Here is a 22,062-nt window from a genome sequence, read left to right as displayed (position 1 = left end):
ACCCCCAATGTTTTGCATCCGTTGGTTACTCTTATATACATGCATATAAGTCCTTCAGTTGATCTCTTATTTCCCCCACCTCTCCCTAACCTTCCCGCTGTAATTTGACAGTCTGTTTGATGCTTTACTGCCTCTGTATCTTCTCTCTTTATTTTAATATATTTTTATTGATTTCCGAGAGGAAGGGAGAGCGGGAGAGAGAGAAAAACATCCATGATGAGAGAGATTCACCAATCCGCTGCCCCACGCTGGGGATGGAGTCCGCAACCCGGGCCTGTGCCCTTGGCTGGGCATTGCACCGTGACCTCCTGGTTCCTAGGTTGGACGCTCCGCCCCTGAGCCCCGCCGGCCAGGTGCCCCCTGGGCTCTCTGCCTTGAGGCCTGGCTTCAAGGCCCCAGGCGGGGGCGGGGGGACGGACCGGCCAGGCCCAGCCTCTGACCCCAGCTGTTCCCCCTCGCTCTGCAGAGCGCAGCCATGATGATGGAGAAGAAGCCCATGGCCCTGAAGCTGCTGATGACCTTCGCGTTCTCCACCCTGCGCCAGCAGGCCTTCATGAACCGCACGGTGGGCGAGGTCATGTGGGGCTACGACGACCCCCTCGTCAACCTGGTCAACAAGTACCTGCCCGGCGTGTTCCCGCTCAAGGGCAAGTTCGGGCTGTTCGCGGAGGTACGTGCGGCTCAGGGAGACCTTCCCTGGTCCTCCAGCCACCATCCTGGAGACCAGTCGCCGGCTTCTTATTTTTATGTTTTTAATTTATTTTTTATTATTATTTTTTATTTAATTTATTTTTTAAATATATTTTATTGATTTTTTTAAAAAAATATATTTTATTGATATTTTACAGAGAGGAAGGGAGAGGGACAGAAAGCTAGAAACATCGATGAGAGAGAAACATCGATCAGCTGCCTCCTGCACACCTCCCACCGGGGATGTGCCCGCAACCAAGATACATGCCCTTGACCGGAATCGAACCTGGGACCCTTCAGTCCGCAGGCAGACGATCTATCCACTGAGCCAAACCGGTTAGGGCTTATTATTTTTTTTTTTAATATATTTTATTGATTTTTTACAGAGAGGAAGGGAGAGGGATAGAAAGTTAGAAACATCGATGAGAGAGAAACATTGATCAGCTGCCTCCTGCACACCTCCTACTGGGATGTGCCCGCAACCAAGGTACATGCCCTTGACCGGAACCGAACCTGGGACCCTTGAGTCCTCAGGCTGACGCTCCATCCACTGAGCCAAACCGGTTAGGGCAGTCGCCGGCTTTTTAAAAAAACGTATTTTTATTGTTGACAGTGTAACGGAGAGCTCCCGTTTCCAGCCACCCGCTGTCTGGGGGGCCGGGGGCCGCGGGTGGTCACGGGCAGAAAACCTAGCTCCTCGTGTACCTGAAAACCCAAAGGACGGGTTCAGGCACGGTTTGATCCAGGCTCCCCTGATGTGATTGGGCGGGATGGGTGCCGAGGAGGCAGGTCATACACGGCGACGATAGCGCCGATCTGAGCTGCCTGGTTTTTCTTTCCTTTCTTTTCTTTTTCTCTTTTATTTATTTCTTTCTTTTTTTTTTCCAAATATGTTTTTATGGGTTTCAGAGAGAGGAAGGGAGAGGGAGAGAGAGAGAGAGGTAGCAACATCGATCGGCTGCCGCCTGCACGCCCCCTATTGGGGATCGAGCCTGCCTCCCGGGCACGTGCCCTGACCCGGAATCAAACTGGCGACCGCTCGGTGCCTGGGTCCACGCTCCACCACGGAGCCACGCCGGCCGGGCTGGTCCTTCTCCCCTCGATACTGGGGCGCGGGGGTTGCCTGGGACTACACAGCGGGGGGTGGGGGGGCTTGCGGGGCCAGCCCCTGGGTACCTCCCCCGCTCCTGACGCTCGGAGCTGCTGTTCTCTGCTGTGTCCGCAGCTCAACAACTCCAATTCGGGGCTCTTCACCGTGTTCACGGGGATCAAAAACTTCAGCCGCGTCCACCTCGTGGACAAGTGGAACGGGGTCAGCAAGGTGAGAGCCGGGGCCCCGGCGGGCCCAGCACGCGTCCTCTTCTTAGAACCCAGACCGATGGGGAGTGTTTGTCGTCCCTCCTCACTCACACCCCAGCCCCGGCCGCCCCGAGCCCCGCGGAAGCCCTGGCCACCCGCCGCGGCCGGAGGGCCTTCCCGCTGCTCCCGGTGCCCCTCACCCTCTGCGCTGGCCTCCCCGCAGGTCAACTACTGGCACTCGGACCAGTGTAACATGATCAACGGGACGTCCGGGCAGATGTGGGCGCCGTTCATGACTCCCGAGACCTCGCTGGAGTTCTACAGCCCCGAGGCCTGCCGGTGAGCGCCCCGCCGGACCCTGCGCGGAGCTCGGCCTCGTGGCTTAGCCACGTGGCCTCTGTCGTGGCTCGGAGAGTGTGGCTCCCCCGGCGTTCGCCAGCCCTCGTGCCCTTTGCTGGCTCGTTGGTTGCACCTGGAGGAGCCAGGCTCCGGCCGCAGCAGCTGGTGCAGGGACAGGGGAGGGAGGCCGCTGGTGCAGGGACAGGGGAGGGAGGCCGCTGGTGCAGGGACAGGGGAGGGAGGCCGCTGGTGCAGGGACAGGGGAGGGAGGCAGCTGCACGGACAGGGGAGGGAGGCCGCTGGTGCAGGGACAGGGGAGGGAGGCCGCTGGTGCAGGGACAGGGGAGGGAGGCAGGGACAGGGGAGGGAGGCAGGGACAGGGGAGGGAGGCAGGGACAGGGGAGGGAGGCAGCTGCAGGGGAGGGAGGCAGCTGCAGGGACAGGGGAGGGAGGCCGCTGGTGCAGGGACAGGGGAGGGAGGCAGCTGGCCACGGGCGGCCGTGGGGCTGGGGTGGCCGTGGGCAGGAAACCGTGGAGGCTGCAGGGGGCGGTGACACAAGGCCATGACCGTCCCCGCTGGCGCCGTCTGGCTGCGCTGGTTTCCACCTGGGCACGGAGTCCTCTGGGTGCGTCCGCCTGGGCCCTGGGTCCGGGGAGGTGCGGCCGCGGAGGCTGGCCCAGGGCTCCGGCCGAGGGCGCCTGGGCAGGGTCCTATCTGTCCTCCTTCCCGTGGGAACTCTCCAGCGTGAGCAGGGGCTCCCCTGCCCCCCGGGGTGGGTGGGGCACTGGGGACATGGCCGGGACAGGATGGGACCGGTCCCTGACCCTCAGAGCTGTGTCCTGGCTGGGGACCCAGGCCATGTGCCCCCAGGGGGGTCAGAGCAGGAGGGGATTGTGCTGTGCGTATTCACTTTGTAAATTTTTATTTTATTTTATGTTTTAAATATTATTTTTTATTGATTTCGAAGAGGAAAGGAGAGGGAGAGAGAAACATCGATGATGAGAGAGAATCGTGGATCAGCTGCCTCCTGCACGCCCCACACTGGGGACCGAGCCCACAACCCGGGCCTGTGCCCTGACTGGGCATTGAACCCTGACCTCCTGGTTCATAGGCTGATGCTCAACCACGGAGCCACGCCAGTTAGGGACACTTTAAAAAAAACACACGTTTCTATTGATTTCAGAGAGGAAGGGAGAGGGATAGGGAGAGAGAAACAGCCATGATGAGAGAGAATCATGGATGAGCTGCCTCATGCTGGTGGCATCGCCACGTTCCGGGGGTCACCCCACCCCGTCTGTCCCCCGCAGGTCCATGAAGCTGATCTACAAGGAGGCCGGGGTGTTCGAGGGCATCCCCACCTTCAGGTTCAAGGCCCCCGACACCCTATTTGCCAACGGGTCCGTCTACCCGCCCAACGAGGGCTTCTGTCCGTGCCTGGAGTCCGGCATCCAGAACGTCAGCACCTGCAGGTTCAGTACGTGTCATCGCCCGAGGGTGGGATGGTCACCCTGACCTCTGACCCCAGGGCCCGAGGGTGGGACAGTCACCCTGACCCCAGGGCCCGAGGGTGGGACGGGTCACCCTGACCCCAGGTCCCGAGGGTGGGACGGGTCATCCGGCCCTGTGACCTCAGGCCCAAGGGCGGGTGGGTGAGGGCGTATCTGCTGAGCGCTCCATCCAGGCCTCGGTGCTCTTGATAAGCCGGTCGGGCCCGAGATAACGCGGCCGCAGAAAGGTAATCTGAAAGAAAGAAAGAATCTGTCAGATCTGTCAGTTGCCTTCGTAATAAATTCCCACGAACTCCGTGACCTGGGACGCAAACCGCGACTGTAAACAGCTCTGTGGCTCCCAGCCGCCCTGTGGCCGCGTCCTTGACCTTGGTGGAGTCCGAGGGTCCCGAAGCGTCGGGTCACCCAGGCCGCGTGCCCCTCCGAAGGCGGGTTCCCTGGGGCCTGTCCCCTCCTGTGCTCCGGCCTCCGCACCACCACGACCTGGGGCTTGGGAATGAGCTCCGGCAGGCGCCCTGCACCTTGTCCCGGGAGGAGAAGAGGCTGGCCGATGGTTCTGGAACATATCGCCGGGGGCCCTGCCGTTGTGGGGTGGGCGGGTGGTCGTGTAGGCACAGAGCCCTCTGGCCTCGGCCACCACCCCCTCCGCTCCCTCCCTCCCTCCGCCAGCGGGGCAGCCAGCGGGCAGGCGGCCCTGCCTTCGGGCTCCGTGCGAACGGAATCGGGGCGCGCTCTCTCCATGTTCCCTCTTTTCTGGACCCTCTGCCCCTTGTCTCATCCGCAAGCCCCATCCCTGTGGTCGTGGGGCGCAGCACCCCCTTCCCGGCTGCAGACTGCTCCACCCGGGACCGCACCTCACGCTCCTCGCCTCGGTTACTGCTCACGGGCTTCTGGGCCTTGGGGCTTTGAAAGCGTGATCTCTGGGGCCGCGGGGACATGCCGGTGCGTGTCTGGGTGCGTGCGTTCCTGCCTTCCTGCGGCGTTTTATCTGGAGATAAGATAGCCCCACAATCTCCCTTCCCGGGAGACAAGCTCTTGGACCCCCCGAGCTCTCTCCCCTGCAGCCCGTGCTGTGGGAGGGCCCCAGGCTCCATCCAAACAGCCCGGAACCGCAATCCCCGGTGATACGGGCAATTCGATGTGGTCAGAGGCGCCATAAAGCCATAAATTAATTAGCACTTGCAACCTGGGCGGGTCCTCGCGGGCTGTTTGGAAATAAAATGGAAAGAAGCACATGTCTGGGTGCTGGCCCAACGCCAGGCGGGGTGACTGTCCGCGGCCGGGGCAGGAGCCGGGGCAGGAGCCGGGGCAGGAGCCGGGGCAGGTGATGGCAGCCTGGCCCCACCCGCTGTGCTCCCCGGGGCCCCGGACCCATGGCCACGGGGTCTGGTGGAGACGCGCCACCTTCAAGGTGGGGGCCGGGCTGGGGGACCGCCTCCCGCCCCGAGAGCCCCCGCGTTCCTCCCCCCGGCCCCGCCCGCTGTGAAAGTGGGGTCCTGGCGTTGGCTCTGACGGGCTCCGTCCGCGGTGCAGATGGGAAGATGGGGGATGGGGTTGCCTAGGTTACGGGACATCGTCCCTCGGGTGACGTCACAGGTGCCGGAAGGTGGCTTGGGAGGCCAGGGATCACACGGGGAAGGAGGGTTTGTGTTTCCCGTGCCCTGTCTGTCTGTCTGTCTGACCATCTCCAGGAGGACGTGTCTGCTGGTGCTCCGGGCCTCGAGCAGCTTTCCAACGCGCGTCTGTCTCTCTCTTTTGTGACTCTTCGCCCAGGGAAACGTTTCCCATTGATTTTTATTTATTTTTTATTTTTTTAAATATATTTTATTGATTTTTTACAGAGAGGAAGGGAGAGGGATAGAGAGTTAGAAACATCGATGAGAGAGAAACATCGATCAGCTGCCTCCTGCACACCTCCTACTGGGGATGTACCCGCAACCAAGGTACGTGCCCTTGACCGGAATCGAACCTGGGACCCTTGAGTCCGCAGGCCGACGCTCTATCCACTGAGCCAAACCAGCCAGGGCCCCATTGGTTTTTAGAGAGAGTGGAAGGCAGGGGGAGAGGCAGAGAGAGAGAGACACATCGATGTGAGAGACGCGTCGATGGATCGCCTCCCGCACGCTCTCCAACCGGGGCCGGGCATCGAACCTGCCACCCAGCACCCACGGGTGAACTGGCCGGCGCTCTAACCACTTAGCACCCCCAGCCAGGGCCTCCTCGGGAGGTTCTGAGAGGCCGGCTCCACCTTTCCCGCTGCTCTCCCTGCGCGGCGGGCACCGCGCTGTCCTGGCCGCGGGCGATGTGCCGGGGATCCTGGCTGGGTCGGCTGGCGGAGGCGTCTGACCTCACGTTTCTGGGGGGGCATTTCCCACTCCGGAGCCCGGCTCAGGCCCCGCTCTCACTGGCTGGCATCCCTCCCGCGGACCAGACCGGCTGCCGGGCGAGAGCAAAGGTGTGTCTCCCTCCCTCCCGTGGGCGTCGGGAGACCTGGCCGTGGGTGTGCGCACGGAGCCCCTGTGATCCTGGCTGCTTGGCTTGGCGACGCTCCCCCCGCCCCCCCCCACCCCGTCAAGGTCAAATCTGGCTTCGATTCACGATTCATGTTTGTAGCTTCAACTCCCACAGCTCCGTCCACACCGTCTGCTCCCCGTGCCCCTCCCACCTCCTGCATCGATCCCTGCCACCCCTTCCTCCTGGAATGCCTCGCCCGCCCTCCGCCCTCTGCCCTCCGCCCTCCGCCCTCGCCTGGCGCCTCCTCGTCCTCCCTCAGAAGGTCCCCGCGTCCCCCTTCCCCTGGCACAGAGCTGGCCCCCTGCTGGCTTCCAGACCGAATGGAGGCATCCTCTCTGTCTAGTTATTGTCGTCTGCATCGTGTCATCGTCACGGCACGCCCTGCGGCTGCGTGTCCTCGTCCCCCATCCCCCTGTCTGGCATGAAGCCTCGGGACGTGCCAGCGCCCTCTGTCCGACGCCCCCTCTGCCCTCTGCCTGTCTGACGCCCCCCCCCCCCGCCCTCTGCCTTCCAGACGCGCCCCTGTTTCTCTCCCACCCTCACTTCTACAACGCCGACCCCTCGCTGGCCGAGGCCGTGCTGGGCCTGAACCCCAGTGAGAAGGAGCACTCCCTATTCCTGGACATCCACCCGGTGAGCCCTGCCCGGCGGCCTGGGGGGGACTTCGGGGGGATTTCTGGTTGGTGCCCAGTCGGCCTCACCCCTCCCCCTGGCACCAGGCTGTCGGGGAGGGGGAGGGGGCGGGGGCGGGGAAGCCTGGCTCTCTGGCTGCCACAGCTCCTGGGATATCAAACCGCCCGAGGTCCCTCCTTTGCTCGGACTCCATAGTTCAGGAGCTTGGTTATCTCTGAGGAAGGGAGGGGTGTCCGTAAAAGGATCATAAGACAGTAAATTAATTAGGACTTATCAGCTGCCAATTACAGAGGCCGCCAACCTACCAGAAAGGTCTCCAGGTGCCGGCGGGGCCCGGAATGCCTTGCAGATTAATTGCCGTCTGGGGAATTCCAGCGAGAGCGAGGTCCCCGGTTCTCACTTCTGTGGGTGGGTCTCCCTCCCGCCCCCACCCCCAACCCCATCCCCACCCTGAGGACCAGGCAGTTTCGTCCGGGAGGCCGGAGAAAGGCTCCCAGCTGCTGGGCAGCCGCCAGGGGCCGGCCTCTCCTCCTCCAGGTCAGCGTGGAGGCCGGAGCGGGAGAGGCCGGAGCCGGAGAGGCCGGAGCGGGAGAGGCCGGGAGCCGGAGAGGCCGAGAGAGGCCTTTCATTGTTGCCTTGGGCGCCGTGGCTGCCGGTTAGGCGTTAGCCGGGGGCCATGTGGGTATTTGTGACATCGCTCGAGGGCCGCCACCATGATCAGCTTTAAACCTGAGCCCGCGGTATCTGGTCGAACGTTTCCTTTCGTTGTGGCTAACCCTCACCTGAGGATTCTTCCCACTGATCGTTAGAGAGCGTGGAAGGGACGAAGGGGGGAAAGAGAGAGAGATTCATCGATGTGAGAGAGACACATGGATGGGTCGCCTCCCGCAAGCACCCTGACAGGGGCCAGGGAATTGACCTTCAGCTCAGGCATGTTCCCTTGACCGGGAATCGAACCCACAACCGTTGGGTGCACGAGCCAACACTCTACCACAGAGACACCCCAGAGACACCCCGGCCAATGCTGGTCAAACATTTTTTAAATATATATTTTTATTGATTTCCAAGAGGAAGGAAGAGGGAGAGAGAGAGAGAGAGAGAGACACATCCATGAGGAGAGAGAATCATCCATCGGCTGCCTCCTGCACGCCCCCCACTGGGGATGGAGCCCACAACCCGGGCCTGTGCCCCGACCGGGAATCGAACCCTGACCTCCTGGTTCCTAGGTCAACGCTCAACCCCTGAGCCACAGCAGCCGGTCAGACATTTCATGAACTCACCTCTAATGCCTTGGCAGGGCCAAACCAAATGATCTCTCGGGCCTTCTTCAGCCCGCGGGCCGGACGTTCCCACCCCTGCTGTAGAGTGGGTGGAGGGGGCCCCAGAGCCTGGGCCAGGGAGCTGGGACAGGCCCCGTCCGGACGGGACAGGGAGAGGGGGCTCGGGCCGGGGCCAGGCCCTCACTGTGCGTGTTGCCGCAGGTCACGGGGATCCCCATGAACTGCTCGGTGAAGCTGCAGCTCAGCCTGTACATCAAGGCCGTCGAAGGCATCGGGTGAGTGGGGCCGGGTCAGAGGGACGGGGTCTGCGGGTGGGGCCGGGTCAGAGGGACGGGGTCTGCGGGAGGGGCCGGGTCAGAGGGACGGGGTCTTCGGGAGGGGCCGGGTCAGAGGGATGGGTCTGCGGGAGGGGCCGGCCCCCCGGGATGTGGCGTCCGGTCCCGGCCATCGATCGTTCCCCTAAAGGGAGTCTTAGCTCTGCCGGAGGCCCCACCCGCATCCCGACAGCCCCGGCCCAGGACCCCCACTCTCTCCCGCATTCGCCCGCCCCGAGACAGAAGTTTCCCCACTGAGTCGCGTGCCTGGCGCGCAGCGAGGGGCAGAAACGAAACCCGGGCAAAACCCAGGGTTGGCCACGGAAACCGATCAGACAGCATTCTCACGTGGCGGTTCCCTTCGTAGGAGGAACTTTTTTAAGCACTGATTTTGTTTTTATTTTTTTATTTTTATATTTTATTGATTTTTTACAGAGAGCAAGGGAGAGGGATAGAGAGTTAGAAACATCGATGAGAGAGAAACATCGATCAGCTGCCTCCCGCACACATCCTACTGGGTAGGTGCCCACAACCAAGGTACATGCCCTTGACCGGAATCGAACCCGGGACCCTTCAGTCCGCAGGCCGACGCTCTATCCACTGAGCCAAACCGGTTAGGGCTGTTTTTATTTTTTTTTAAATAGATTTCGATTGGTTTCAGAGAGGAAGGGAGAGGGACAGAGAGAGAGGGAAACATCCATGATGAGAGAGAATCATGGATCGGCTGCCTCCTGCACGCCCTACATTGGGGATCGAGCCTGCACCCGCCTGACCGGGAATCGAACCCTGACCTCCTGGTTCATAGGTCGACGCTCAACCACTGAGCCACGCCGGCCGGGCTATTTTTCATTTATTTTTTTGAACAACAGCTTTATCAAGGTTTAATTCCCACGCTATCAAACCCCAGCCTGTGAAAAAGGTGCAGTACAATTCAGTGATTGCAGTATGTTCACGGCGTTGTGCGGGCATCACCCAGTTTTAGGACATTTCCATCCACCCCAAAGAGAGACCCCACACCCGTTTCCCCCAGCCCCAGGCAGCCACCTATTCGCGGACACGGTGGCTGTTCGGGGACACGGGAGCCGTTCGGGGACACGAGGGCCGTTCGGGGACACGGTGGCCGTTCGGGGACACGGTGGCCGTTCGGGGACACGGTGGATGTTCGGGGACACGAGGGCCGTTCGGGGACACTGTGGCCGTTCGGGGACACGGTGGCCGTTCGCGGACACGGTGGCCGTTCGCGGACACGGTGGCCCTTCGGGGACACGGTGGCCCTTCGGGGACACGGTGGCCGTTCCGGGACACGGTGGCCGTTCGGGGACACGGCTCTCTGTGGGCCATGGTCTCAGGCCTCTCGGGCGGACACCGGCAGCAGAACCGCTGAGTCGGGCGGCCACCGAGCTTCGCCGCTGGAGGAACTGCGGGCTGTTTCCCACGGCGCCCGCCCTGCCAGCGGCCGTGCAGGAGGTTCCGGCTTCCCGTCCTCGCCAGCTCCGGTTTGACCGAGCCGAGGCGGTGCGTGCCGGTTCACCCCATGTCCGTGTCGGCACTCCTTGGCATAGCTTCATCTAGAAACGATCCCCTGGAAAGGGCCCGGGCGGCAGGAACGGGGGGCGGGGGGTGGGGCCCTCCGGGAACCGCCTCTCAGCCTGGAGAACCGCTCTGAGCGCGGGGAGGGAACACGCACGTTCATCTTTTTTTTTTTTTTTAATTTTTTTTAATTTATTTTTTTTAATTGTTTGAAGTATTACAAATAGTAGTACATATGTCTCTTTTTTTTCCCCCATTGACCTCCCCCCAGCCTCCCCTTCCCCCTAGTACATGCCTTTACCTGCCCCCCCGCAGTGTCTTATATCCATTGGTTATGCTTATATGCATGCGTACAAGTCCTTCAGTTGATCTCTTACAGCCCCCCCCCCCCCACGCATGTTCATCTTTTTTTTTTTAAAATATATTTTATTGATTTTTTACAGAGAGGAAGGGAGAGGGATAGAGAGTTAGAAACATCGATGAGAGAGAAACATCGATCAGCTGCCTCCTGCACACCTCCCACTGGGGATGTGCCCGCAACCAAGGTACATGCCCTTGACCGGAATCGAACCCGGGACCTTTCAGTCCACAGGCCGACGCTCTATCCACTGAGCCAAACCGGTTTCGGCTCATGTTCATCTTTATGCTCATGGGCTTTCATTGTTAATCCTCCTCCTAGGACGTGTGTTTGTGGATTTCGGAGAGGAAGGGAGAGAGAGAGAGAGAGAGAGAGAGAGAGAGGAACGTCAGTGATGAGAGCACAGCGTTGGCCGGCTGCCTCCTGCACGCCCCACACCGGGGATCCCGCAACCCGGGCCTGTGCCCTGACGGGATTGAACCGTGACCCCCTGGTTCCTAGGTCGACGCTCAACCACGGAGACCCCTGACCAGGGATCGAACCCGTAACCGTGTGAGAGCCCAGCCCGGGATATTTTTCCCGTTGATTTTTAGAGAGGATGGAAGGGAGGGAGGGGGAGAGAGAGGAGAGAGAAACATCGACGTGAGAAACATCCCGCAGGCCCCCCGCCACTCCCCCCCCCACACCCCACCGGAGCGGGAATGGAACCCGAGACCCTTCAGGGCCTCCCTGGGGCTTTGCGTTGGCCCAGATGGAGGCTGCTCAGAGTTCACGCCAGCAGAGCCCATGTGTGGGGGCGGCGGGGGGCTGCTATCCTGACCTTCCTGGGCTTCTGTGTCCCTGTGAACGGGAGTGGTGGGGGGGGGGGCGGCCCGCACAGCGGCCTGATGTCCCTGCCGCTGGGACAACCTCCGGGGAGCTGGTCTCCCCGCGGGGCTTGGCGCCACCTGGAGGGCGGAGGGGGGACGGGCGCGGGGACTTCTGGGCTGCTTGCCGGGAGGCCTGTCCTCTGATCCACCAAGTGCTCTTTGCACTGAACTCCCGTCCGTTTCTAAAAACACACGCGTGTGTCTGTCTGGGGTGTCTTCTGAGTCTCTGCCCCGTGGGTGACGCTGTGTGAGCTCACCGCCCTGCATGAGAGTCGCCGCCGCGGGTGGCCCGAGAGATTGGTGGGAGCTGTGGCCCGGGACGCGGCTTTTTGTGCTGAGTCTGGTCCCCGCTCTGTGCAGCCGACCCTCCCAGCACAGGAGCTCAGAATATCTAACAAGGGCGATAATGACCAACTCGGAGCACTTTTCCCACTCGGTGTTTTTCTTTTCTTTTTTTTAAATATATTTTATTGATTTTTTACAGAGAGGAAGGGAGAGGGATAGAGAGCTAGAAACATCGATGAGAGAGAAACATCGATCAGCTGCCTCCTGCACACCTCCTACTGGGGATGTGCCCGCAACCAAGGTACATGCCCGTGACCGGAATCGAACCTGGGACCTTTCAGTCCGCAGGCCGACGCTCTATCCACTGAGCCAAACCGGTTTTGGCTATTTTATTGATTTTTTACAGAGAGGAAGGGAGAGGGAGAGAGAGTTAGAAACATCGATGAGAGAGAAACATCGATCAGCTGCCTCCTGCACACCCCCCACTGGGGATGTGCCCGCAACCAAGGTACATGCCCTTGACCGGAATCGAACCCGGGACCCTTCAGTCCACAGGCCGTCGCTCTATCCACTGAGCCACACCGGTTTCAGCTGTTTTTCTTTTTTAAAACATATTTTTATTGACTTCAGAGAGAGGAAAGGAGAGAAAGAGAGAGAGAGACATCAATGATGAGAGAGAATCATGGATCGGCTGCCTCCTGCACGCCCCCTACTGGGAACCGAGCCTGCATCCCGGGCCTGTGCCCTGACCGGGAATCGAACCCTGACCTCCTTCATGGGCGGATGCTCACCCACTGAGCCCTCCCGCCGGGGGAGCTGTGCGCTTTTAATTGAAAAAGATCTCTCTGGTTGTCAGCCGGCTCCCTGCCAGGAAATAGAACATGGCCACCCCTCCAGCCCGCACCATGGAGTCGTTGCTCAGAGCCCTCCTGCCCCCCAGCGTCCGACCGCGTGTCCGACCGCGTCCGACCCCGACGGAAAATACTGCGAGGAAACGTCTCACGGGCTCTGTCTCCCTTATTTCCAGGCAAACCAGGAAAATCGCGCCCGTGGTCCTGCCGCTGGTGTGGTTTGAGGAGGTAAGGCCGCCTGGGCTCCCGCACGAGGGGCGTCTGGTGCCACAGTGGGGAGGCCGTGCGGGCACTCGAGGCTGGAGCGGGGTGGGGGCCAGGGCAGCCCAGTGTGGGACCTAGAACAACCCAGAGAAACCTCACATGTCACAGACAGGAGCTTCCCCAAAACGGTGCGACCCGAGCCCCAGGGCCGAGTCGCTTTCTCAAGGCACCGGGAGGACTTCTCCCCGCGGGAAGCTGGTTTCAGGGCGTCAGCTCCCCGGTGGGGGAACTTCTTTCCTCCCCGGCTTTCCAGGGCCCCCGCTGGCCTCGCTCGTTTGGGGAGAAGGGAAAGCGAGAGAGCAACCCTGAGTGGTTCCATTCATTGGCTGATACTTTTTTTTTTTTTAAATATATTTTATTGATTTTTTTTACAGAGAGGAAGGGAGAGGGAGAGAGAGTTAGAAACATCGATGAGAGAGAAGCATCGATCAGCTGCCTCCTGCACACCTCCAACTGGGGATGTGCCCGCAACCAAGGTACATGCCCTTGACCGGAATCGAACCTTGGACCCTTCAGTCCACAGGCCGACACTCTATCCACTGAGCCAAACCAGCTAGGGCCATTGGTTGATTCTTTATGTGGCCCCTGACTAGGGATCGAACCCGCAACCTTGGCGTATCAGGAGACACTCTGGCCTGGCCAGGGCCTGGCCCAGTTCATTTTAATCCTCACCCGAGAAGATGTTTTTCCACTGCGTGGGAAAGAAAGAGAGAAACATTGATGTGAGAGAGACACGGTGCCTTCTGCACATGCCCCGACCAGGGCCGGCGTCAAACCTGCAACCCAGGGACGCACCCTTGACCAGGAATCGAACCCTCTAACCACTGAGCCACACGGACCGGGGCCTGGCCTCGTTCATTTTAAACCAGGGTGACCTCATGCCCAGCTGGGGTGTCTCCGTGGTTGAGCATCAACCCATGAACCAGGAGGTCACCAGTTCGATTCCCGGCCAGGGCACAGGCCCGGGTTGTGGGCTCCATCCCCAGTAGGGGGCGTGCAGGAGGCACCCAATCGATGATTCTCTCTCCTCATGGATGTTTCTCTCGCTCTCCCTCGCCCTTCCTCTCTGACATCAATAAAAAGATATTGTTTTAAAAAACCTAGAGGGAGCCGACACCAGATTGGCTCAGTGGATAGAGCGTCGGCCTGCGGACTGAAGGGTCCCGGGTTCGATTCCGGTCAAGGGCATGTACCTTGGTTGCGGGCACATCCCCAGGTGGAGGTGTGCAGGAGGCAGCTGATGGATGTTTCTCTCTCATCGATGTTTCTAGCTCTCTATCCCTCTCCCTTCCTCTCTGTAAGAGATCAATAAAATACATTTAAAAAACAAACAAAAAAAACAAACAAACAAAAAAAACCTAGAGTGAACTCAGGGCCAGAGCAGGCAGCTTCAGGATGTCAAGGTCACGGCCCAGTCTGATTTGGGCCGGTGGGAGGCAGAGCTCGGCTCCACGCGGCCATTCGGGCCGGCAGGCTCCTCCGTCCTGTGGGCCCACCCTCCCTGAGACCCTCAGAGTTCAGTGGGTGGGGACCCTGATGGGGAGAACCCGGGGGAGGTTTTCACCAGCCAGGTGTGGAAGTATTGCATCACGGTGCCCTCATCCCATTGGCCAGAATGCGGTCACATGGCCCGGCCAACTGCAAGGGAGTCTGGGAAATGTAGTCTCCCCGTGTGGCCCCGGAAGCAATGGAGGCCCCTGGCGGCTTGAGATGGGGAAGGGGTCTGGGGGGGTGGGGCGGGGATGTGGCCCCAGCCCACGTGTTTGTGGTTCTCCCTCCGCAGCGAGGGGCCATGGAGGGCCAGCCCCTCCAGACGTTCTACATGCAGCTGGTGCTGCTCCCCAAGGTGCTGCACTACGCCCAGTTCGCGCTCCTGGCCCTGGGCGGCCTCCTGCTGCTCGTCCCCGTCGTCTACCAGATCCGGAGCCAAGTAAGTGGTGGCCGGAGCGTGGCCGCGCGGGCGGGCGGGCGGGCGACCCCCTGCTTACTGCTGGCTCTGCGGGGACCCCCGGCCGGCCGCCCCTTCCTGCTGCCTCCACGACCCCGGAGCCCACCTCGGGCGGCGTCCGGGGTCTGTGCTGGGGACGGGGCGCTGTCGCTGGGCGCCTGCCTCTCCTGTCCTGCCTGCCGCTTCTCTGCCTGTCCCGGGAGGCCTGGGGTCCAATGGCTTGTTCATCATGCGGGCGCCTGCTGGGAGCCGGGCTGTCAGGGGCAGGGTGCGGGGCGGTGAACAGGCAGACACAGTCCCTGCTCCCGGGGCCGGCCGGGCTGGCATTCCCGCCGGGAGACAGGGAAAGGCCAGGCCAATAAGCGAGATCGAGTCACAGGTGAGAAAGGTGATGGCCGATGGGAGGGGCTAGAGCAGGGACGCCCAGGAGGGACAGGACCGGGCCACGTGCCCGATTTTAGTGTATTTTTACTTTTTAATTGATTTCAGAGACGAAGGGAGAGGGAGAGAGAGAGAGAGAGAGAGAGACATCCACGATGAGAATCCTGGATCGGCTGCCTCCTGCACGCCCCCCACTGGGGATCGAGCCTGCAACCCGGGCCTGTGCCCTGACCGGGAATCGAACCCTGACCTCCTGGTTCCTAGGTTGACGCTCAACCCCGGAGCCACCCCGGCCAGGCTATTGGAGGCTTTTAAGGGGAGCAGGGCCTGGGTCCGCGGCTGTGTGGCAGTAGGTCCTCGGTGGGCAGGGCAGACGCCGGGGACCAGTGAGCGAGGTGGCGGCCGGCACCAGGGTGGGCACGGGTGGTATTTGGAAGGAAGGAAGCCGAGTCGGAGACGGGCTCTGAGGCATCCGACCTCCAGAGGCAGGAAGAAGCGGGGTGACAAGAAGGGCCCCCCCTTCTTGCCTCGATGCCATTCGTTCATTCCTTATTCATTCATGGCATGGGCACCCCTGCGGTGAGCGAGCGGCGGACCGTGTCTGAGGCTCCGTGCGGTGTGGGGGGACACAGACATGGCTGGCGCGTGAGCCTGAGACCAGGCGCGGCCGCACAGGGGTGGGCCTGTGAGTGCAGGGCTCCAGAGGCCGTGGGGATGGGTGGCCGCTGTGTGGCGGGAGGGGACACGGCTTCGTGGCAGGAAGCCCGGAGAAGCCCTTGGGGATCCGTGAATCAGAAAGCCACCTGGGTGGTCCGGGGGGCCCAGGCCAGGCCTTGGGGGTGCTGCTCAGCCCCAGCTGCCCCGGGCCCTCTGCACTGCCTCCTCTCTGCCTCAGAGCTCGCTCTCCCCCTCGCTCTCGCTCTCTCCTCTCTCTCGGGGCAGCTTGCTCGCTCACCTGTTTGCTGGGCAGTCACAACCCTTCCCCGGGGCTCAGCCTGGCACTTACTCCCATGGTCACATCAGCCACGCTCCCTCCCCACGGGTCCCGTTGGCCGCCGCGTGGTGGACGTTTATCCCACGACGTAGGTCTCGGCTTAGCCTTCAATGCTGCTGTTTGTGCCGATTAATAGAAAGAGAAGGATCGTGCCCGGCCAGTGTGGCTCAGTGGTTGGGCGCTGTCCCATGCACCAGGAGGTCACGGTTCGATTCCCGGTCAGGGCACACGTGCCCGGTTGCGGACTGGGTCCCCTGTAGGGGGCGTGCAGGAGGCGATGGAAGCTCCTCTCTCATCATCCATGTTCCTATATCTCTCGCTCCCGCTCCCTTCTTCTCTCTCTAAAAAACGAATGAAAACGTATTTTAAAAAAACAGCAACAAGAAAACAACAGCGAAGGGGTCACCTGCTGGTGAACTCGACATATTTTAACTTCAGAGAAGCGTTTCTGCTCCGTTCACTCTTTACAAAGAATCAAAAGTCTATTTTTTTAAAATGTAGGATTCACTTTTTTTAAAAAAAAAATGTGTTTTTATTGATTTTCAAGAGAGGGGAAGGGAGAGGGATAGAGAGATAGAAACATTGACCTGCCCTGACCGGTGTGGCTCAGTGGATAGAGCGTCGGCCTGCGGACTGAAGGGTCCCAGGTTCGATTCCGGTTAAGGGCATGTACCTTGGTTGCGGGCACATCCCCAGTGGGGGGTGTGCAGGAGGCAGCTGATCGATGTTTCTCTCTCATCGATGTTTCTGGCTCTCTGTCCCTCTCCCTTCCTCTCTGTGATAAATCAATAAAATATATATATATATATATATATTTTTTTTTAATATATTTTATTGATTTTTTTACAGAGAGGAAGGGAGAGGGATAGAGAGTTAGAAACATCGATGAGAGAGAAACATCCATCAGCTGCCTCCTGCACACCCCCTACTGGGGATGTGCCCGCAACCCAGGTACATGCCCTTGACCGGAATCGAACCTGGGACCCTTCAGTCCGCAGGCCGACGCTCTATCCACTGAGCCAAACCGGTTTTGGCCAATAAAATATATATTTAAAAAAAAAAAAAGAAAGAAAGAAAGAAAGAAACATCGACCTGCACACCGCTTACTGGTGCGTAAGCCGGGAAGTCGGGCACGTGCCCTGACTGGGAATCGAACCGGCGGCCTCCCGGTGCATGGGTCCATGCTCAACCAACTGAGCCACGCCAACCGGACACATCAGAAGTCTTTTAGCAGAAAAATCCCTGTTTCTGGTTGATTTAAAATGCCCCCTGCTCGACCCGCTGATTCCCATCCGATTCCTCCCACCTCGATTCCTAAATTCTCAAGTGGACACACGCTTTTCAACGTGGCCTGCCTGACCCGGGGACTCCCCACATCTCGGCCAGCCCCCCCTCGCTCTGGTGTCGGACTCTAGAACCCCGCACCCTCTCGCGGGCCTCTGGAACCTCCGGGAAGCAGCCGCGTAACCCCGCTCCCCCGCGGCCTCCCGCCGCCTGTAACCGCGCTGGTCTCTTCCAGGAGAGGTGCTACTTGTTTTGGAGCCGCGATAAGAAGGGCTCGAGGGACAAGGAGGCCATGCAGGCCTATTCCGAGTCCCTGATGACCACGGCCCCCAAGGGTACAGTGCTGCAGGAGGCCAGGCTGTAGGTGGGTACCGGGAACCCTGCCCGCCCCGCCCCGCCCCGCCCCACCCGTAGCGAGCAGAACCCCACACACGGGCGGGCTTGGTCGCGCTTCTTCGGCCTGAGCTCCCCTGGAGGGTCGAGGCACTGAGAGACCCCGTTTGTCTGTTCTGCTCTGGGCACACAGCCTGCCCTTCTGGGGTTTCCAGCGAATGGCAGCACCCCCCCGCCCCCCGTCCCCCTGCCCCCCCATCCTCACCCGGGGCGCCTCGTGTGCTGTGGGCTGGTGTCTTATCTACAAGGCTGTGTTGGCGAAGGCCGGATCCAGGTGTGGGACGGCGGTCTCTCCAAGCTCGGGCGCGTCAGCCTCGCCCTGGCCTGTGTGCTCCATGGTTAGAGCAGGGGGTCCTCAAACTACGGCCCGCGGGCCACAGGCGGCCCGCCGAGGACGTGGATCCGGCCCGCCGGGTGCCGCTGCCCGTCCCGCTTAGCAGCCAACGCGTCCCGGGCCCGCAGTGCGCATAGGAATTTGTTCATAGTTTTTTTTTTAAACTATAGTCCGGCCCTCCCATGGTCTGGGGGTCAGTGAACTGGCCCCCTGTTTAAAAGGTTTGAGGACCCCTGGGTTAGAGCATCGGTCCACGCACCTTAGGGTGGCAGGTTCGATCCTGGGTCAAGGCCATGTACCTGGGTTGCAGGTTTGATAGCCGGCCCCGGTTGCAGGAGGCAGCCAATGGATGTGTCTCTCTCACATCGATGTTTCTCACGTCCCCTCTCCCTTCCTTTCCACTCCCTTAAAAAAAAAAAAAAAAAATGGTACCGCTCAGTGGGTGAGCGTCGACCTATGAACCAGGAGGTCACGGTTTGATCCCCGGTCAGGGGCGTGCAGGAGGCAGCCGGTCCAGGATTCTCTCTCGTCACTGATGTTTCTCTCTCTCTCTCTCTCTCTCTCTCTCTCTCTCTCTCTCTCTCTTCTCCTCTCTTAAATCAGTAGGAAAATATTTTTTTAAAAAACAATGGGAGCCCTGACCGGTTTGGCTCAGTGGATACAGCATCGGCCTGCGGACTGAAGGGTCCCGGGTTCGATTCCGGTCAAGGGCACGTACCTTGGTTGCGGGCACATCCCCAGTGGGAGGTGTGCAGGAGGCAGCTGATCAATGTTTCTCTCTCATCGATGTTTCTAGCTCTCTCTCCCTCTCCCTTCCTCTCTGTAAAAAGTCAATAAAATTTTTTTTTTTTAAATCAATGGGAAAATATCCTCGGGCTGAGGGTAAAGAAAGGAAACCACCTCTGGTGCAAGAGCCTCTTCCGGGGACGTTTGCTGCCACGGCAACTCCTCCCTTACCGGTTCGTGGACCCAGGGCCCCGAGTCCGTATTTCCGCGGACCCCTGCGGGGACCCCTGAAGCAAAGGGTCCACGTGAACCAGGGGGCGGGGGGGCAGGGGCGGGGATTGGCCAGGAGAACAGCACTGGGCCCCCCTTGAGCGCCAACTGAAGAGCCAGCCTGCGGCCTGAGGGGGGCGCTGCCTGGATTGAGGGAAAACAAGTCAAATACACCCAACAACGAAGAAACAGCAACAAAAAAGGCTGCCGTTCGGCTCCAATTCCGGGGGCAGAGGGAATAACGTCCGGGACAAGTGTGTCCCGTGCAGTGACCGGGGCGTGCTCGTCGGAAAACCCGCTCGCAGTTCCCCCGGAAACGGAATGGAGGGGGGCACCGTCTGCGGGAGGAGCAGCCGGGCCGTGGGGGGAGCCCTCCTCCTGGGCCGAGTCCCCGGTTTTGTTTCTGAAATTTATTTATTGATCCGAGAGAGCCATCAGCTTGTTCCACGTACGGGTGCATCCACGGGTGGAGGCTGGCACGTGCCCGGACTGGGGATCCAGCCCGCCGCCGTGGGGTACCGGGAGGACTCTCCCCAGCCACCCGGCCAGGGGTGTCCCTCTGTCTCGGGATAAGGTGCGGTCCCTCCAGCCGCTGGGCCTGCCCCTGCCCAGGGTTCAGGAGCCGGTGAGGCACAGCCTGCAGGGAGGGCCCTGGCTGCCTCGGCTTGCTGACTGCCAGGCCGGAGGAGGAAATAAAGTAGAAAACTGGAAGTGCTGGGAGCTGGTGTGTTTGTGTTGGCAGGTGCTGCGGGCCCTGCGAGGAGGAGGAGGAGGAGGAGGAGGAGGAGAAGGAGGAGGAGGAGGAAGCGGAGGAGGAGGAAGAGGGAGGGGAAGGGGTGGAGAGCTGTGACCCCAGCCAGGCCCTGGGGAGCGTGCCCTGCCCCTGGGTGTTGGGGTGGCCAAGGGGCTGCCTTGCTTGGGAGAAGGCAGGAAATTCGGCCTCCACTAGCCCCGAAGGATATGTTTTTAATGTTTTTACGGATTTCCGAGAGGAAGGGAGAGGGAGAGAGAGAGAGAAACATCCATGATGAGAGAGAATCATGGACCGGCTGCCCCCTGCACGCCCCGGACTGGGGATCGAGCCCGCAACCCGGGCCTGTGCCCTGAGCGGGGATCGAACCGTGACCTCCCAGTTCACAGGTTGACGCTCAGCCCGGAGCCGCGCCGGGGCAGCACTGGCATTCCTAACATTGCCCAAGCTCCTGGTGCACACGTTGCCGGGTTTCGCCTTGTCTGGGTGACGGAGTGTGTGTGTCGCCTGCCGCTGGCTTCCCTCCCCCCTGCCCCCGCCCCCCACGAGACCTCCCAACGCCTTCCTCCTGGCGACGGGCATTCGGGGTGTTTGCAGTTTGGCCGCGATAACAGCATTGCACATGCGTCCTGGGCTCCTCGCTTTGCCCTTCTCCCGGCATCAGGCAGGTCCCTCTGGGCCTCAGTTTCCAGAGGGGAGGGCACGCCGAAACCGGTGTGGCTCAGTGGATGGAGCGTCGGCCTGCGGACTGAAGGGTCCCGGGTTCGATTCCGGTCAAGGGCATGTACCTTGGTTGTGGGCACATCCCCAGTGGGAGGTGTGCGGGAGGCAGCTGATCGATGTTTCTCTCTCATTAATGTTTCTAACTCTCTCTCCCTCTCCCTTCCTCTCTGTAAAATATCAATAAAATGTATTTTAAAAATAAAATAAATTAAAAAAAATAAAATAAGGGGAGGGCAGGGCCAGACGGTGTCTGGTGAGATGGGGAGCCCATAGGTCCCTCGGCCTTCCTCATCTTGAACTTGATAGACGGGTGCTGCTGATGGGGAGGGACAGGGCCTTTCGGTCGGCAGGGGGATGTGGGGGCGGCACTGGGGAGTGGGCTGGGTGAGATGTGGGCGGGGCCTGGTGACGGCCTGGTGACCCAGCTCCCCCTTTCTCCACAGGGTCCCCAAGATCCCGAGAGCCAGCCCAGCCCTGCCGCTCAGCCAGCCTGGCTCCCCAGCCCCTGCACCCCACTTCTTCAGGACCCTCTCAGCGGACAGCCTGCCAGCCCCAGCGTCTGAGCTGCACACGTGTGACCAAACACTGCACACACACCCCCCCCACCTGTCGGTGTGCACAGGTGTGTCAGACACACTCAGGGATGGGGATGCTACCGAGGGGACTCCGGGAGCGGCTCCACCAGCGGGGACTGTTCTGGAACCTTCTCTCCAAGGCACTCATGGGCGTGTGGGCGGAGTCCGTCAGCCACTGGGCCACTGGGCCCCAGCGCCCCGCCTATGGGCCTGCAGACACCACGGCCCCGCGTGGCGGCTCACCCAGCAAGACAGAGCTCACACGCCCGGGGCGGCCCTCCCGAAGCTCAGCCCGGGGCGCAGAGTTCTCCTGCCAAAGCCGGGCAGATGGGGGCCGTGGGCACAGCCCCTCACACAGGCCTCAGAGCCAGCCCCCCCCCACCACCCCGTCCCCTCAGCCCCCACAGGACTCTGGTCTCCTGGGGCTGGGTGTGGGGGGCCCCTTCCCTCCAGTGAAATGACATGGAGCTGCATTCCTGAGCCGGCCACTGGGGTGGCGGAGGCCCTGCCGCAGCTGCCCCCCCATGAGGGCCCCATCTTTTGGTGCCGGGCCAGAGGCGGGAGGTCAGGGCCCTGCAGCCCGGGGGTCCGGCCTGGCGGGAGGCCTGTCCACTCGGCTTCCCGCTCCGGGGAACGCGCCTCTGTCTCTTTTCTACTGGAAGAAAAATGAGTTTTATCATCTTTTTAAAAGAATCCACTGTTGAAGTAATAAACCGTTTAAAAAGTGAGCATGCGTCCGAGAGGCCTGTGTGCTGTGGGGGTGGGGGGGGGGGGCAGCTTTCCAGGACCCCTGGGCTCTCCGTCAATAGCTCTCTTCCGGAAGCTGCCGCGTCTCGGGCTGGGCCGCCTACCTGCCTCCCCGTGGTTTTAAAATTTCCACATGGTGTGTGTTTCCCATTTTAGGTGTACGTTTATTTATTTTATTTTTAAAAATATATTTTATTGATT

At 60.7% G+C, this 22,062-nt stretch overlaps 1 protein-coding gene across 2 annotated transcripts in view; it reads left to right on the top strand.

Moving 5' to 3' along the window:
- SCARB1 (scavenger receptor class B member 1) overlaps window positions 1-21,843 on the top strand; it is a 43,730-nt gene extending 21,887 nt beyond the window's left edge. Inside the window, exons 4-13 of one of the 2 annotated variants that reach the window (XM_080649978.1) lie at window positions 467-670; window positions 1,916-2,011; window positions 2,213-2,328; window positions 3,637-3,803; window positions 6,866-6,984; window positions 8,466-8,539; window positions 12,648-12,699; window positions 14,519-14,665; window positions 17,578-17,706; window positions 20,983-21,841. In XM_080649978.1, coding sequence (XP_080506104.1) covers window positions 467-670; window positions 1,916-2,011; window positions 2,213-2,328; window positions 3,637-3,803; window positions 6,866-6,984; window positions 8,466-8,539; window positions 12,648-12,699; window positions 14,519-14,665; window positions 17,578-17,706 — 1,104 coding nt within the window. In that variant the 3' untranslated portion in view covers window positions 20,983-21,841. Of the gene's footprint in view, window positions 1-466; window positions 671-1,915; window positions 2,012-2,212; window positions 2,329-3,636; window positions 3,804-6,865; window positions 6,985-8,465; window positions 8,540-12,647; window positions 12,700-14,518; window positions 14,666-17,577; window positions 17,707-20,982 lie in introns of both variants that reach the window. The other variant, XM_080649979.1, reaches the window with a different exon arrangement.
- The last annotated feature ends 219 nt before the right edge of the window (window positions 21,844-22,062 follow it).

This window comes from Plecotus auritus (assembly GCF_963455305.1).
Source record: "Plecotus auritus genome assembly, chromosome: 13".
In the NCBI taxonomy this organism is placed as follows: Eukaryota; Metazoa; Chordata; class Mammalia; order Chiroptera; family Vespertilionidae; genus Plecotus; species Plecotus auritus.
Note: the sequence above shows the minus strand (reverse complement) of the source record. Positions and strands in the feature narration are given on the sequence as shown.